Genomic DNA, 16,960 nt, shown 5'->3' on the forward strand with positions numbered 1-16,960 from the left:
TTCAACATACAAAGTCGAAATTTCAACATACAAAGTCGAAATTTCAACATACAACGTCGAAATTTCAACATACAAAGTCGAAATTTCAACATACTAAGTCGAAATGTCGACTTAATATTTTTTGTCCTTTGGCCCTTCCAGGCTTCCGTAAAGTGTAGATATTCCATACTTTTGTTACTTTTATTTGATATGTTTTCAATTGTTGAGTTTCTTCATCCGTAAATTAAAAGTCTTCTCATGTGATTCTTTTCATATTATGAAATTAAAGTAAAGGGTCAACGATGGCGTATCGTTGTACTCCAAATTCAACGTAAAATTCGAAAATGTAGAAAAAATAGAGTGCATTTTTCCCAAATTTTGTGCATAAAGGCGTAGTCGTAATCATTTTCACTTTTTACGTTAGCACCACCCTGGAAAGGACATATAAAGCTGTGGTAAACGCGTATAACGTTTTGGAAAGAACTGTACCTATTTTAACATGTGAATCAATTTTTTCATGAATAACATTCTATGCCCATTTCCCAAAATGCCTTGAAACTATTACTAAGGCCACTAAGGGTACAGCAAAGGTACGTTTTTAACTGCCGTATCTTGAATTTATTCATCCAAAAGATTTACACTCTGAATTTGTAAGCATTAGGTAATTTGGATAGCACATACAATGGGGTGCAACTTGCTCTGTTGCACATTGAATCCATCTTTAAAATCAAACTAAAACATACAAATAAAAGTATAAGTTCACCTTATAACCTTATGCTTATAATAGTTAATATACAGGCATTTTTAGGGATTTTAAATTTCATTTTGTCGGTGGATTAAAGCAAGGGCCAGCTTCATCCTTATCTCTCGTTTTGGACATGATATTTGATTCGTTCTCAGTACACTTACTTAAATAAAGCCCCGAGGCTACATTCCTCTCGCATACTAGACCCATTTGACCTAGAGTGCAACGCACTGATTGCAATGAAACCAAATTGAATTCAAAACGTTATAGAAGTCGTTTATTTAAATACCGACAGCACTACTACATAATTAATATATATATATATATTCCCGTCATATTCCTCACTTCTTCTCACCCTTAGATGCACAGCAATTACACTTGCAATTTGCGGCACAGTTGCAACCACTGCAGCTACTGGGAGAGCAAGACCCGTCTAAAATTTACAAAAAATGTTTAAAACCAAGAAAAAAAAAGGATATCTACGTACCTTTGCATTTGTCCGCGGAGTTGTCGGTCGGATGGCAAGGCATTTTGATTTCTGAGCGATATTTCTGTGCTTATATCGTGAATGATGAATTTGAAGTGCCTGCACCAAACGGCGAGCCTCTATTATATGGGTGCCCCGCTCCCAATTAAATAAAATTACTGGAGAATATTCACGTCTTGGTACGGACACCACAACAAAATCTCTGGTGTATAAACAGGTTTATTGTTTAAACATAATTATGGGAACGTGCGGGAGATTCTATTGTTCATTTATTGATCTGTAAGGTCATTCACTAGATCTTCCAAGTGCAGATTTTTTCGTTATTAATTTTTTTATTTAATTACATTGTGTGTATAAATAATTAAAATTTCACGTACGTTACCTACACATGATCTTGAACTTCTCAATCAAGATTACGACGTAGATTTCAGAAATTGCCTTTTACAATTAAATACATTCTACTGTTTAATTGTCTAAATTGTACTTTGATTTGTAGATGGGAAAATCTAAGTGTAAATTGTGATGTATTTATACATCATTAACTAAATTGCTTTGAGCAAAACTGACTTTTTATTGCTATAGAAGAGATTTGTTTTATTTCTACACTTGTTACATTTCTGAAAGGAGATGAGAACGATTTTAATTACTCCACTGCATATTCGCCATAGATGGGGTGCTTTCAAAGGCTGGGACTAGATTTACGTCATTGTGGTCACATCTCGTCTAATGAGCGCTGACATTCTGGAAAATTTGAAGGTGGCCGATGCTTTATTAGCAAAATGAAAGGTCTCGTATACAATTTTATACATAAATTGAAAGTTAATTGCAATAAGTGACAATACGTCTACGTTGTATGTGCTAAATCAGGCTGACAACAATTTATTATTTAACTATGGGAAAATGTTGCATTTGGATTCCGTCTTTAATGCAAATTGCCTTTATTGACTAAAAACTTTTCTTGTGGCTCAAAATTAGTACCTACCATAACTTTCATAGTACAATATTCCATTCTTGTCTGCGTTTTGTGAATTTACAATAGTCTAAATAAATCACACAAATAAAAAATGACTAAAATGAGGGTTTGTTACGAAATTTTTATAAATGCCAGATTTTCAAGTAAATAAATAAATTTTTTATTCAATGCTCAAACTCAATCCGGATTAACTATACGGCCAAATGGGAAATCACCACCTTCAAAAAGTTGGTGAGGACGAAAAATGCTGGATTTTTTCCATTATTGGTTTTGAGTAGAAAAAATCGCACCAATGCATTACACGGCAAATTAATTCATTTTAAGACTAAATTTACGTTATAATATAAAAAAGGTAATGTTCTATAGATAAAAGGACCTGGAGTATAATAGATCAGGATACTCTTGATCGAAAAGTAGTACTAAAGCTTCATGATTTATTTCGAAGTTTCATTTCAAGTTATAGGTAGAGTTTTTGAAGTTTTAGAGATTTAAGTGAATGTTAAAGATTGAGCATCATCGAAATTTTCAGGTTATAACAAATTTGCGGTTCTGAATTATTTCTCAGATAAATAGTGGTTGTGTGAGAAGTCGAAAGAATAAATGGGTCTATATATCTTCCTGCGTGCTTGTTTTCGATAGGGTTTTTGTTTCTTAATTACCTTAGGAAGATCGATAGTGCGATATACAGACTGAGATTTGTATCTTATTTCACCTTTTTAATGAAGAATAATTGAGTAACTACCACATAAAAGGGGTTCATTATTCTACGAATAATTTATAGCAAAAATGTATTGTATGTTTTTCTACAATCGATATCCAAAGTAGGCATTTGCGCTCGTATTTGACAACGCAAACGTCATCTTTTTCGAGGAATGTCACTTTGTCGCTTATAAGCGACAAAATAGAAAAAAACGCTCGCTCTCCCAATTATTAACTATAAATCAAATATGCATTGCTCAGAGTATCCAATGACAACGAGTAAATGACATCTTTCATTTGGGCATAAGATTAATATGATTTGAGTGAAAAATTTAAATTTCTGGAAATATGTGAACTGCTCGATTGTAGAAAAAATCTTGTGTGTAATTCGAGCGCAAATTGATTGTCGATTTCAAGAGATTGCCGCGCTCCTTCGTCGCGCGTCAACTGTCTCTTTCAATCGACAATATATCATTTTAATTAATACACAAATAGCTATAGTGAATCCTTGTATAAGGAATCAACTGTACGACAACTTTACAATTCGAACTTCAGTTTTACATTATTTACCTATATCAAGTAATCAATCGAATTGAAGTAGGTGCCGATACTGTGACCTAATCCTAATGCAATAATTTTGTATTATTGATCAAACTCTCAACAAGAAGACATGACAAGTGACGTCGAAGCTGCCATGAATCGCTTTGAATATTTTCGCAAATGGAATCAAGAAACGATTGCAGAATGTTGTTCGCTCTCCAAAATTAAACGTTATAATGAAAATAGTATTATATTAGGTGACGGTTTTGGATTAGCAAATTACGTGTATTTCGTGCTGAATGGAAGGTGCAAAATTGTAGAGGAACTATACGTTGAGAACATAAAATCTCGGTACAAGCTTCTCAAACCAGACAGGTAATTAGCAGTAAGTAAGTGTTCTAATTATCTTTGTTTTTCAAAATGTTATGATAATATGCTATGAAGGTGGATTAACGATCAGATCGCGTGCTCCATTAAAATTAAAACTAACTAGAGTCATGCGTGTTTGAGATATTGGCATTTTTAGAGATGTCCACCAGCAACAAGCAACAAACTCCACAAAAACGAAAAATCTTCCACCAAAGGCTGAAATGCACTTTATGCAAGTAAGTAAGTTTTACGGATCTCAACACCTTTCAAGCAATAGAGCTGTTAGGTTTGCATACTGAATCCGCTATCATGCTTCGGCTTTGGCGAAGCCATGGAAGGCAGAAGAGTAATTTCAACCGAACCGACTGAATGTTTGCTGATCCCTCACTACTGGTTAACTCAACAGACTTTGAACAACTTGTGGAATAAGATTGATATTTTTCTACGTAGACACATACCGTCAACAAAATATGTGTTCCATGAGTTTGTAAATCAAAGAAAGTGGAAGAAGAATCGGGAGAATATTTCCAGACAAATTTTAACAGCAAAGAAGGGTAGTAGCGGGAATAAAGTATCCAACGTTCCTTATTTTTTGAGAATTGGCAAAAATATAGATAGCTATTAAAGCAAGTGGTTATTCGTTCCCTTTGTTTTATTTATCACTCGAGAAATAAAGTTTTTAATTGTTCTTTTCTTGATTATGTTTCATGTTTGGTGGATTGGATGGATCTCCATCCCAGGTTCCTCACACCAGAACAGAAACTTGTCAGGAAGTTTACGAGGAAAGTATATCCAAGAAATCGATATTTTTTTAAACAATGAATGAAAACGCAATGTTTAGCGGAAAAATGGATATACTAATGATATTCTTGTGTTGTGAGCGGATTCTATTGATTGAGTACGAGAAAAAAGGGTACTTCAATTAACGGAATTTGGATCTCCATAGGTGCGGAAGTACGCAACTTTTTTTTAAGTACACTAAAAGAAAGTCCTATTCATTCTCTATGCACTGATAAAAATAGGTTACCATGATTACAACCGTTTTCAAGTAAGCAACCATGTACCATCTGCATCCGCCATTTCTTTTCTTAGAGTCAAAAAGAACTGAAATTTCACGTAGAATCCAAAAATCCAATAAAAATAGGGGTTGCTATTTAAAATAACGAAGTTACTATCTACTACCGGTGTTTCCGGAAGTGCGGCCATTTCGAAAATATTTTACATCGATTCGGCCTTCAGAGTAACTCCTAAATCGTAGGTAAGTACAAAATTTCAAAAACCTACCTATTTTACTTTCCCAGAAACGTTTAACTAAAGCTCCTTAATATTCAGAAGCGTGAAACAGAACGCGACTTCTTAGGTCGTTAATATAATATACCTATGTCCCTGTAGGTTCGGGAGTTCGGGATTCTACTCCCTACAGGGACATATATTATATTAACGACCTAAGAAGCCGCGTTCTGTTTCACGCTTCTGAATATTAAGGAACTTTAAAAAGGATCGGAATTTAAAAAAATTTGTGCACAACCGAGGAACTTCAAAAGCAATTTTGGTACAAAAAAAAGTAATTTGGAAGTTCCTGCTATCTCTTAATTCAATTTTTGGGGTTTGTGGTCCTAGTCATAGGATATAAAAGGAGGTTATACAGTACAAGTTTTCCCCTTTAAACCTAACATTGACGTTTCCAAAAATTTACTTTGAACTTATAATAGTAACGAATATTTAATTGCACACATTGAAATTTTATCAGTAAAACTAGATCTTGAAGATTAAGAATTTTCACGTTTTATTGACTCGTCAATTATTGTGGAGTTTTCTTATCGTTTGGCTAAAAATGGAAAACAATTTTAGGAAATACCCGATGATTCATTGTTTGGTCAACAGTGTATTATTCGACATTCTATAGTAATTTGTAATTACCTTCAAGGTTATATTATGTTTCCCTTTTTTTCTTTTAGTATATTGCAATGTTTACACTTTACAACAAATTTTCAATGAATTTTTTGACGTTGATTTAGGAAAACAATGTAATTTTATTTTCTTTTTATGAAGCGTGCCCATAATTAAAAGAGTGAAGAAGAGCCCGACCAGCCAGCACTTAGGCACACCAAAGACCCATTGTCCGTTGTCCCTCCCTCCTTTCTTCCGCAACTAGGTTCAGATCTCGTTCCTCTTAATAAAAGATAGGACCCTGTTTAGCCTAACTAAGTTGTTTCACCCTCCCCGGTTCCAGATAACTGTCACCAAGGAGCTGATGTCTGTCTTTGACCAAGGCATCACAGTGACAGACCACATGCTCGGTAGCCACAGAATCAGCACGAGGGCTCTTCTACAAGCCCAAAGTTGTGCAGGAGATAGTTGATCATCCAGTGCTGCGTAAGGACCCAGGTATGATCTAGCTTCTGTTCAATTTTAGAAGCTTAGAAGACCCAGGTTTGCCAAGGGGTGCTGTTAAAAAGGCCGGTTGCTTGTTGCGACTAAGCCTGGAATTGACTGATGACTTTGCTTCCGAGAATGGCGCAGATCCATCTTACGATTGACCGATCAATGCAAAAGCCTTCAGCAGCCTCACTAATGGAATCGAACGTGGTGTTGGTTAACGCGCCCTCGATATCTAAAGACGCTCCGACTGTTCTTACACCGACTCCTTTTGGTGGGACCGAAGTTACGTAGTCCCCCGAGCCTGGAAAGTATGTTTCCAGGAGACATGTAAGAGCCTCGCCCGCGATAGACGTATATCTGCCGCATAGAAGCCTCAGTGTCACCACTTTTTACCCCGGGTCTTTCAAAAAGATCTCAGGAAGTTTTTGAATTTCAAGAAGACCTTTTATGATCCCCGGTTAGATCTTCTATGAGCGATCTTGAAACCTTCCCAGGCAGGCCTGCGAACCTCCTTAAGTACCTTTTTCCACCGAGGTGTTCTCTTCCTTCCTCGTCGGCAGTTTACAGCTGTCCTCAAATGACGCTTAGTAATGCGGCCGCCTCTTCCATTGACCCTGCTTTCCGCCAGAGCAAATATGGCCCTCAAATGAACACTACAGGCCCCTCAAAATTCAGTAGAGATTTCTAACTTCAAATTGTTGCATTTATATAGATTACAACTACGGTTACAATTTTGATGGCCGACGAGGCCACAGGTAAAAAAGAAATGCAGCTATTCCATGATTCCTAAGGTGTAGCTGCAAAACCACAGCAGCAAACATGTTTACAGAAAGAAGCTTGCCCAATGCTCTCATTTGTCCTCCATTTACTTATATTATTTATTTAGATTTTTTTAAATTTCTACTAACGAGATAGGGTAAAGCAATAATAGATAACCTTTGACCAAAGGTTGTCGACATAATAATTTTACTGCCACAAATTGAAAAAAATGTGTCTATTAACAACTGTAGTTGTCGAACTTTAAAAATTGTTTAAAACGCTCGTTTGCAGAAGATCTTGTACAATGATTCACGCAATAATATTAGTGCGCAATTAAGGGTTACGTTCTGTGCCGAGCAAATTGAAATGTACACGGTAATTGCGTTCGTTATTGCAATTTTAATTAGTACCAACAGCGCTACACTTAATAAAGTGAAAACGGACAAGTTTGATAGCTACAGCGTATTTTTAAATTATGGCGGCCAAAAGGTTTCCAAATTGGTCAAGGGTAATTTAGAAAACGCAGTGATTAAGTCAAAAGTTGAAGTGCTGGGTGAGGTATTCAAGAAACATATAGACTCAATTAAAGTTTGGCCCAAATTGGATATAGTATTTTTGATAGATGCTTCTTCAAGTGTTGGCGAGGATAATTTTAAAAGTGAACTGAAATTTGTTAAGAAATTACTTAGCGATGTTGTTGTTGATTTTGATCATTCCCGTATCTCTGTGGTTACTTTTAGTTCTAAAGACAGTGTGGTAAGTCCAACTTTCTTTCAGCTGTAGAAAAATTCACAAACAAAACTTATTAGTAAATTTTAGATAACAAATATTGATGGAATAAGTAAACCTGGTAAGCGAAACAACAAATGTTTATTGCTGAATAAAGAACTGAGCAACATCAGGTACATCGGTGGAGGTACCTACACAGTTGGAGCGTTTGGAGCCGCAAAAGTAACTAGCACAACTAAACAGTCGCAATTTACATCTACTTACTTGCACAGGATATATTTCAACACAGCCGCAATGATACCAAAAAGATTTTATTTTTGATAACCGATGGTTACTCGAACGGAGGGGATCCTGTGCCTCTATCAATCGAATTAAAAAAACAGGGTGTTACCGTTTTTACCATTGGGATCCGGAATGGAAACTACAAAGAGCTGTATATGTTATCGTCGTCGCCAGGAGAATACTACAGCTACCTGTTGGACAGTTTTGAAGAGTTCGAAAGCTTGGCTCGTAGAGCTTTGCACGTTGGTAGGTTTTCCAAGTATTTGTTTTGGGGGTTGAAATCGATCACTTGTAGACATAAAGGACGGAGACTATTTATCTCTGGGCAGCAGTGCACCTTGTAACAAACTGTGCGCTACCGGTAACTGTTGCGATGATAACGCGGTCTGCACGTGCGGAACATCTACTGGGCACTATACCTGCTTGTGTAATCCTGGGTATTACGGGTCGGGTTTAAGAAACTCGTGCTTTGGTGCGTATCGCTTCTGAAACAGTTTTCTTTAGAGTTTCGATGTAGCATGCCCTTCGGGATCTTTTGCTGATGGACCCAACAGTTGCCTGCCGTGTCCGGACGTTCACCACGTTACCACCCCTCCAGCGCTTGGTATTAAAAGTTGTCAGTGTAAAACGGGATATAGGGCAACTGATCGGAATGGTTGTGAAAGTAAGTTAACATTCTTTAGAGGCATTGCATTAGCTGGCGTGGTTCACTAGCAATCAAGTGTCCAAAGCTGTCTCCACCTGAGCACGGATACTTCGTTCGGAAGAAGGATTGTGGAAACGTATTAAACAACGCGTGTGGTGTGCGCTGTGAGGTCGGCTATACTTTAATTGGTAGCAGCATTCGATTGTGCCAACTTAGTGGTACTTGGAGCGGTGATCCACCTTCATGCCAAGGTGCTGGGTAATTGTAATTTTTTGTTAATCTCCATGTGATTGCAGTAAAAACATGTAGTGCCCTTTCGGCACCCAGTCACGGTTTTATCTCGTGCGAGCACAATGATTTGGGAATAAAATACAATCGGACCGACGAGCCACTTCCTGTTGATACTGTATGCGAATTTAAGTGTGAAAATGGACGGACAGTGGTTGGTTCCTCACAACGAACGTGTCTACCGTTGGCTCAATGGGATGGCTTGAAAGTATCTTGTAAATTGATAAAGTGCAACAAGCTCTCCAACATACCTTTTGGAACGATTGAACCAAAGTCGTGCACTACTGCTAAACAGTCATTTGGTAAAAAGTGTACCTACACCTGTCAGGAAGGATTCAAAATAAGCGGACCTTCAGAACGGATTTGCACAGGTAGGCATGGAATTTGGAGCAATAAGTCGAAACAGAGCTACTGTGAGGGTAAGCACCTACTCAATTTGAATGTGTAAAATAAATCGCAATTACAGACGTTACCCCACCTACGTTAGAATGCCCTCCCGATATTGTCGGGCATACGAGTTTGGATAAAAAATTTGGTACAGTTACCTGGAATGCACCCAACGTGACAGGTAATTTTGCAAATATCCTCAAATTTTTCATCCAATTCCCTAGATAACTCTGCCCTGAACGTAAGTGTTTGGTTAAAACCTGCAATTAAAAACATCTCCGCGTTCAAATTCAAAATCGGAAGGACGATGGTAACGTACTTTGCTCAAGATATTGCCCAAAACACCGCGCAATGTAGTTTTACAGTGGAAATTCAAGGTAAACTCCTCGCGTCAGTTGCAAATACCATTTTTACCATTTGTAGACATCCAACCGCCATCGATCGAAGATTGTGTGGACCCAATCCCATTTCTGTCTTCAGACACTGATGGTGCAAATATTACTTGGGATGAGCCAATGATCTTCGACAATTCAGGGTTTGTTACGGTAAGACACGCCACCAGATTGCAACGTTATCTCATTTTTCCTACCTAGATCGCCCAATCACACGAATTTGGCTTTTTCAACGTTGGTACGACATCAGTAAAGTACACGGCGACAGACGGTTCAGGAAACGTTAACACTTGCACATTGAATATCACGATTATAGGTATGTAAAACTTGCTGAATTTCTCAGAGTGCTTCTTTTACAATATCAGAATCGCAATGCTCGCCTTTGCCTGACCCAATTTTTGGAAGAAGCGAGTGTGTCTCTCTAAACAGTAGCATCCAGTGCGTGGTCACCTGCCAAGACGGTTATGCTATTCCAATTGCGTCCCCCGGTGATGTGTTGGATGTCGACAGCAGCGGATCGCAATTTTTTTGTGATAACTCGGACGCAATTTGGTATTCCAAAGAAAATAGCGCATTTCCTGATTGTACAAGTGAGTTGCGTACAATTTTATTATTAGAATGCAAATATTCCCATTCATCCTGAACAAAAAACCTTGTACTAAAGTAAGGGGGTTGAAAATTTTCCTTCCAGTATTCTTATTCCATTTAACATTTGCCAAAATGGTAAACAGATTGGTTTTCGTTGTACTATTTAGTACAAGAAAACGTCTTTAAAATATTCCCGGTGCTAGAGAACCCGAAAAAGCTTTAGAAAGTTCCTAGAAAGAAAGTGTACCTACAGTTTTGTGTGGAATCTCTCTATGGAGTCTATCAGTGACCTAAAAAACCTTTGATTTTGATTTTTTTCTTTCAAAAAATTCTTTAAAATTTTATAAACCCTGCTTTCCTTTTGATTTTCACTTATGACTGAACCATAACAAAAATGCTTTTAGTAACTCAATTACCAGTGGAAACGACTCAAAACGGTACAGTCACATTCCTAAAAGAGAGCGAGGAGGATATCTGCAGCAACTCCAGCGCTTTAACTGAGGTAAGTATAAAGCTAGACTTTCCGCACTTTTGATTTCATCAAAATTCTAGATTGCAAATGACTTATCCGTTACGTTAGGCATTAATATTCAAGAGACGTGCACAACAGGCATTTCTTGCAAAATTAATACAAGCGTTGTTTGCGAAAGCCTCGAAGAATCGGATTATGAAGAGAAGACCAACATTATCAAACGAGAAACCTTGGGCAAGCCCACCAAGAGAAAGAGGCACAAAAAACAACGCGTGAAGATCAATTTTGAAATTACGGCTAGTATCTCGGACACTGTTAACGCGACTACATTTCGAGAGCTTCCAAAATTAGACAAAATTCGCTTACCGGACAACACTACGGTTAATGTCGCGATTGATCACAGTGATTTCAGGTGTCCTTCGGGACATGTACGTAGAAAAATGCGTTGCGGTAAGTTTTCGACAAATATAAAGTAATTGTTCTAACTCAACATTCAGTACAGTGCCCAAAAGGTACTTTTCACAACGTTAGCACTGGAACCTGTCACAGTTGCCCCATAGGTTTTTACAGTGATAAACCTGGACAAAGTAGTTGTACCATTTGTCCGGTGAACCATTCGACTAAAAGACTGCATTCCAAGTCAATTAGTGCATGCATAGGTGAGCCTAAATTTACCTGAAGGGTTTAGTGTAAGAGAAACTTGCAGCGCACTGCCCGCCCGGAACGCATAGTCGCAGAAGAATTTTGAAACCTACAAAGCATCATCCAAACACAACCATTACCCACATGACGCTTAGGCCTCACTGCCGTTCCTGCTCTATTGGGCATTATCAAGCTAACTATGGGCAGTTATCATGCCGCGCCTGTCCAGATGGATACACGACGCCATCGCATAAATCAACGTCGTTGGAGGAGTGCATTTTGGCGGAAACGCACATCTGTAACTCTTCGAGCGTGTGCAACACCGGCAAGTGTGTTGAAGAGGATTCTTTTTATTACAGCTGTTCGTGTGACAACCAATACATAGGTACACAAAGCGCATAATTGTGGTTTATCTTAGGTGACATTTCAGGTTCCCACTGTGAAACCAAGGTTTCAAAGTGCGCGTCGAACCCTTGCTTGAATGACGGAATTTGCACACCAACGTCCGAAGATGCTTTTAATTGTCAGTGCAAAGAAGGGTATTCTGGTGAAATATGCGAGGAAGTTGAAGACAGATGCTCGAAGAACTGCCTCAACGGTGGAAAGTGCGACAAAAATGATGACGATGTCGAAATGTGCGTTTGTTTGGAAGGTTCGACTGTTCTTCATTTTCCTCCGGCATTTCAAATTGTTTGCAGGATTCGCCGGATCATTCTGCGAAACAAAGTGGAGCTATTGTTCTACTGGTATTTGCGAGCATGGAACCTGTCGTGAGGATACGCAAGGGTATCGTTGTCTATGTAGAGACGGATACATGGGGAAACGGTGCAATATTTTACCGTGCGATTATAAGCCGTGCGCAAATCACTCCGTATGCATGAACTTAAATGTTGCAAACGCTACACGGGCTAGTTATCGGTGAGCTGGAAGCTTCTCGTTGGTGTCTTAATGCGCACTTTCCAGATGCGAATGCCCAAAGAATTACGAAGGCCCAACTTGCTCAACTCTCATAAACTACTGCGCAAGCAACCACTGTTTAAATAACGGAAAGTGCACCAATAGCGAGGAGGGTCCCTTTTGCAACTGCCCAAAACCATACTATGGCAGCAACTGCCAGCAAAAACGGAATAGCGACTATATTCTAAGATTTCCAAGATCAGGCACAACTGATTTTGTTAAACTGAATGGATTCGAACAAAATCTCACAGAGGTGAGTGTCTACTTTCTAAACTCACCAATTTAATCAACCGTTCAGATCTCCACTTGCCTTTGGATGGTCACCAGAGACAACTTTAATTACGGCACATTATTATCGTATGCTACTTACGAATTCGACAACACGTTCACACTAACGGATTACACAGGGTAATTTTTCAGGCTCCTCTCTCTTTTTAACGTGATTTTTAGGATGGTGGTGTACATTAATGGTGATCACAGAATCACAGATGTTTATTTGAACGATGGTCTTTGGCACTTTTTCTGTCTGACATGGGCTAGCAGAGAGGGTTCCTATAAGATGTATGTCGACGGAAGTCTCGTACAGAGCGGACACGGGCTAGCCAATAACACCTACATTCAAGGTGCGTCATTTTGCTCGTCTACTAAATATAATAATTTTATTATCTTCGCCAGGAGGTGGAAAAATGATTATTGGTCAAGAGCAAGATGTACTTGGTGGAAAATTTAGCCAATCGGAATCCTTTTTAGGCGAAATAGCTTACCTAGACATGTGGAGTAGGGTTCTCACTGAGGAGGAAATACTAAATTACATGAACGACTGTGAAGAAAGTGAATTAGGTGACATATACCCTTGGTCAACTATACAAGAGTATATTCACGGGGAAATTGAAGTTGGTGAATTTATTATAAGACATGTAGCCTTTCATTTTGCAATTGAAGGTATTACCATCTACATTTTGTAAGAGTTGTGAGGCACAGGAAAGATTGGATGATGGGCATGTGCATGTTTTGAATAATCGGGCGTATTACGAGTGTAATAGCGGATTTAAACTGTCAACTTCAGAGTACAACAAAGGTCGCAAATGTTCGAAAGCGTCCAAATGGATGGGATCGACGGTGCCAAAATGCGAGAGTAATCCACCAGTACTTAAATGATCAAGATCGTCCAAAGATCTTTCTTTTAGAGATTTACTGCGGCTATCCTGGTTACTTGCATCACGGCGAGGTGATTGGTCGAGATTATTTCTATAACGATACTGTGCAATTTACCTGTGAAAAAGAATACAAGCTAATTGGAAATCCGGAACGTACGTGTCTAGCGAATGGTTCATGGTCTTTTGAGCAACCATCTTGTGTTGGTAAGATGCGAGCAATCATCCGCGCGGTTTAAGTTAACATTTAGGCACCCAATGCAAATTTGTGTACCCGGAACACAGTCTAGTCAATATAACAAGTGAGTATTCAGATGAATATTTAGAAGGACGAACAGAAATGGAGGTTGGTACTGAAATTGAAATTAGCTGTCAGGATGGTTGGGAAGTTAACGGAGTCAGCGTATTAAAATGTCTTAGTAGTGGAAGTTGGGATAACGTAATCCCTCAATGTGTGCAGAAGACAAATGCGTGGTTGCCATGCTCTTTGGAGCAACTACCTAAGGCCCCAAAAAATGGTTACACCGTCATAGAAAGTTTGAACGCATACACCCACGGTGACACGGTTTTCGTACACTACAAGTGCAAACAAGGGTACAGATCGCTTGGTGTTAGCACTTCAGAATGCATTCTTGACGGTTATTGGACTGAGATCAGCATGATCTGCGAATGTGCGTTACTCTTTGACGCTGTTAGGTTACTGACGTTAAAGAATTTCAGACATAAGTTGTCCAAATGCACCGCAGCCTCCAAACATGCATCGCAAAGGTTCTAATAGCTCTTTTACATTTGGAACGGTGCTCCCTTACGAGTGCGTAGATGGCTACAGATTGTTTGGTAAAGCGACTACACGATGCCTCGCCAACGGAAAGTGGTCACGTGTGCCAGGAAAGTGCATAAGTATGTTACGCATTTACATAACAATGAGAGGTAGCTAAAATGATTGTAGAGAAGTCATGTTTCAAGCCAAAGGTCAAAGAAACTACTACTATCCAAGGGAATTCCTACTTATTTCAAGATCAGGTGACACTAACTTGCAGAGATAAGAAGGAATATACTATGACATGTGGGCCCTCGGCAAATTGGGAAGGAGATTTGGGCCAGGAATGTTGAATGAATAAACACGTGTAAAGAAAACGATGAAAATGATATAAAATTAAATGAAGTTACGTATAATACACTCGACATAGCGCTTTTCTTGATATTATCTATTGAATAAGTAATTATTTACTTATTCAATAAAATATTTACTTTCTATTATCTAACGCTTTAATCTCTCAAAAAATGTCACTTTACCTATCTCTATAAACATTTTGAGAAAATAAATCCCAAATGAAAAGCTACCGATACAGTGCACCTTCCTTAGATTTATGAAATGCTCGTTTCAAAAAGGGAAATGCACTGTGGAGAGCTGACTGAAAGGGCTTTTGCCGTTCTCTTAAGACCCTTTAGAAAACTTCAAGCGCCTATAAACGGTGTGCTTTAATGCTTTAGGGAGGTTTTGTAAAACGCCCAATAGACTATGCTACGTTTCAATGAAGAGAGGATCTAGAAAGCTCTGAAACGAAGCTAGATTCTGAAGGTGGTCTGAAAAGGTTCTGCTGCGGAGAGTCTTATAAGGCTTTGGAATGCGTGGAGTGTAGTTTAGTGATTCCTTTGAGAGCCTTTCCCGAATTTTATTGGCTTAATTCGAGAGCTGAGCGCACTAAAAACGGTCAAAAAGGTCTTAATATGGAAAAGTCCTAAAGGCGCAGGAAAACACTTAAAAATCGGGGCTAAACCGCTTTGAAAAATTCGGATAGGTTTAAGTATCTACGTATGTTAGTCTCATAAGTACTTTCAAAATCGTTGTCACAACCTTCCAAAACATTCTAGCGTTTTTCAGATACTATCCACAGCTTTTTTTAGCTCAATTGCAGATCGTTTCTTTGTACTTTATAGAGCACTATTGATCATTTCCAAAATTTCTCATTCCGGAGCTTTGTGTGTCCTATCTAGAACTAACTACCTTTGGCAGGGGTCTATAATGCTACTGTAGGATGATATTATTATTCTCTGGAGAGGCGCTATGTACCTACCTGTTGAAAGGTTGTAAAATTCTCTGGGGAACTTTCATTGGTCTGAGTACACAAGGGACCTACAACATTCCTTTTCATAGTACCTCTGATAGCCTTCAAAGTTCTTTTTCAAGCTAGGTGACCATAGAAATGTTTCAAGTGTCTACAAAAACCTTCAAATAGTCTAAAAAGCACCTCAATTTGTTTCAGTGTATCTAGATACACATACAGATAGGTACTTATATTTTGTAGCTATCTAGATAAAATAAACTGGAAAAAAGAAGGCCCTGGAATTTGAGTTTTAAAATAAATGTACATCTTTTTGCAGCGACTATTGCTGCGATTATTGCAGCAATTATTGTAAAAAGATGCGGTAATTACACTATGGAATTTATTTACACTTTTTAGACACCATCTTTTGTTTTCTTTCTTGTACCTACTTAAATTAATTTATGTTAAATGTTACTATAATAATTACTAAATTGGAAGAAAAATTGCCAGAAAAATAGCACAAGTTCTAAACAAGAAAACTGCAGAATGTCTTGCAGAAATAATTGCAGCGAGAACTTGCACGTGCAATTTTGACAATACCACGGAACAATTTTTCGTGCAATTTCTTACAGCAATGCATGCAAGAATTGCAATAAAAATTGCTCGTCTAATATACAGGTTTATCAAAAGGTCGCCAACGAAAAAATACTCAAGCGACAAAGAGCTGAAAAGGCAGTTGTCAATGCCTTCCTGTGTGGATCGGTGGGGGTGTGGCAGAGGCCCCTCTAAAAAGCATTATGCGGGTCACTCTGTAATTAGGTGCAAGCCTGTTGAGGACCCAGAACAAGAGAGGGCTAATAAATAAATAAATAAATTTTTTAAAAAAACTTTCGGAGACCAGCCATTGTATATATTCTTGGAAAAACAGAGTGGAAATGCCGTTCCCACGTGTCCCCCACCCCTGCATCACTGACTACAATACGAAATCTAACCTAACCATATACCCTTTTTAAGTTTTCTAATCTGCCTACACTCCTCGCATTCCATACTCGCAGAAGCTTATCCTTAGGCTTTTTTTTGCCCTGTCCAGGATCTATAGGGCTGCCTGCCGCGCGCACAGCAGTTTGGGATTCTGACCGTTGGTTCTACCCACTTGGCGTCCTCTTTTTTTTTAAATACGCCATTTCCATGGTAAAGGTGCGGATGCCTGGCTTCCTGGGGAAAATATTTGGTGGTGGTTTCCCGTGACCTTCCACCTAGCTCGCGGTTCGTCCCTCCGACTCGAATATTGGAGGCCGCTATGGACGCATGTAATCTTTGCTCGCATTTCGCCTCAACGTAAATGTCACAATCGCGCGGTCGAGGGTTGTGGTTATTTCTTTTGGTTCGTAAGTACATTGCCATTGGTTTCTAGTCTATAACTTTTGATTGAGAAGTCTGAT

General features: G+C 38.6%; 2 protein-coding genes and 1 long non-coding RNA gene across 3 annotated transcripts; 2 read left to right on the forward strand and 1 right to left on the reverse strand.

The window, feature by feature from the left end:
- Positions 1 to 983: 983 nt before the first annotated feature.
- Positions 984 to 8,150, reverse strand: LOC116167937. Its single transcript, XR_004144673.1, has 4 exons — positions 8,136 to 8,150; positions 7,927 to 8,083; positions 1,212 to 1,488; positions 984 to 1,157 (listed from the first exon to the last, which is right to left on the reverse strand). It is a non-coding gene; the product is annotated as an uncharacterized LOC116167937 (long non-coding RNA).
- LOC116167936 lies at positions 3,392 to 4,770 on the forward strand. Its single transcript, XM_031483558.1, has 3 exons — positions 3,392 to 3,798; positions 3,950 to 4,028; positions 4,079 to 4,770. Exons 1-3 carry the CDS (start codon positions 3,554 to 3,556, stop codon positions 4,415 to 4,417), a joined length of 663 nt encoding a protein of 220 aa, XP_031339418.1. The 5' UTR covers positions 3,392 to 3,553; the 3' UTR covers positions 4,418 to 4,770.
- On the forward strand, positions 7,084 to 14,655 carry LOC116167934 (sushi, von Willebrand factor type A, EGF and pentraxin domain-containing protein 1-like). Its single transcript, XM_031483549.1, has 27 exons — positions 7,084 to 7,689; positions 7,753 to 7,884; positions 7,935 to 8,190; positions 8,240 to 8,416; positions 8,462 to 8,608; positions 8,659 to 8,841; positions 8,887 to 9,297; positions 9,345 to 9,446; positions 9,490 to 9,642; positions 9,689 to 9,810; positions 9,859 to 9,973; positions 10,023 to 10,247; positions 10,650 to 10,747; positions 10,798 to 11,167; positions 11,215 to 11,376; positions 11,424 to 11,744; positions 11,790 to 12,011; positions 12,058 to 12,277; positions 12,323 to 12,569; positions 12,615 to 12,724; positions 12,767 to 12,939; positions 12,992 to 13,209; positions 13,259 to 13,451; positions 13,504 to 13,677; positions 13,722 to 14,141; positions 14,191 to 14,370; positions 14,420 to 14,655. The coding sequence occupies exons 1-27, from the start codon at positions 7,300 to 7,302 to the stop codon at positions 14,581 to 14,583; spliced, it is 5,685 nt and encodes a 1,894-aa protein (XP_031339409.1). The 5' UTR covers positions 7,084 to 7,299; the 3' UTR covers positions 14,584 to 14,655.
- The last annotated feature ends 2,305 nt before the right edge of the window (positions 14,656 to 16,960 follow it).

This window comes from Photinus pyralis, unplaced genomic scaffold (assembly GCF_008802855.1).
Source record: "Photinus pyralis isolate 1611_PpyrPB1 unplaced genomic scaffold, Ppyr1.3 Ppyr1.4_LG4, whole genome shotgun sequence".
Taxonomy (NCBI): Eukaryota; Metazoa; Arthropoda; class Insecta; order Coleoptera; family Lampyridae; genus Photinus; species Photinus pyralis.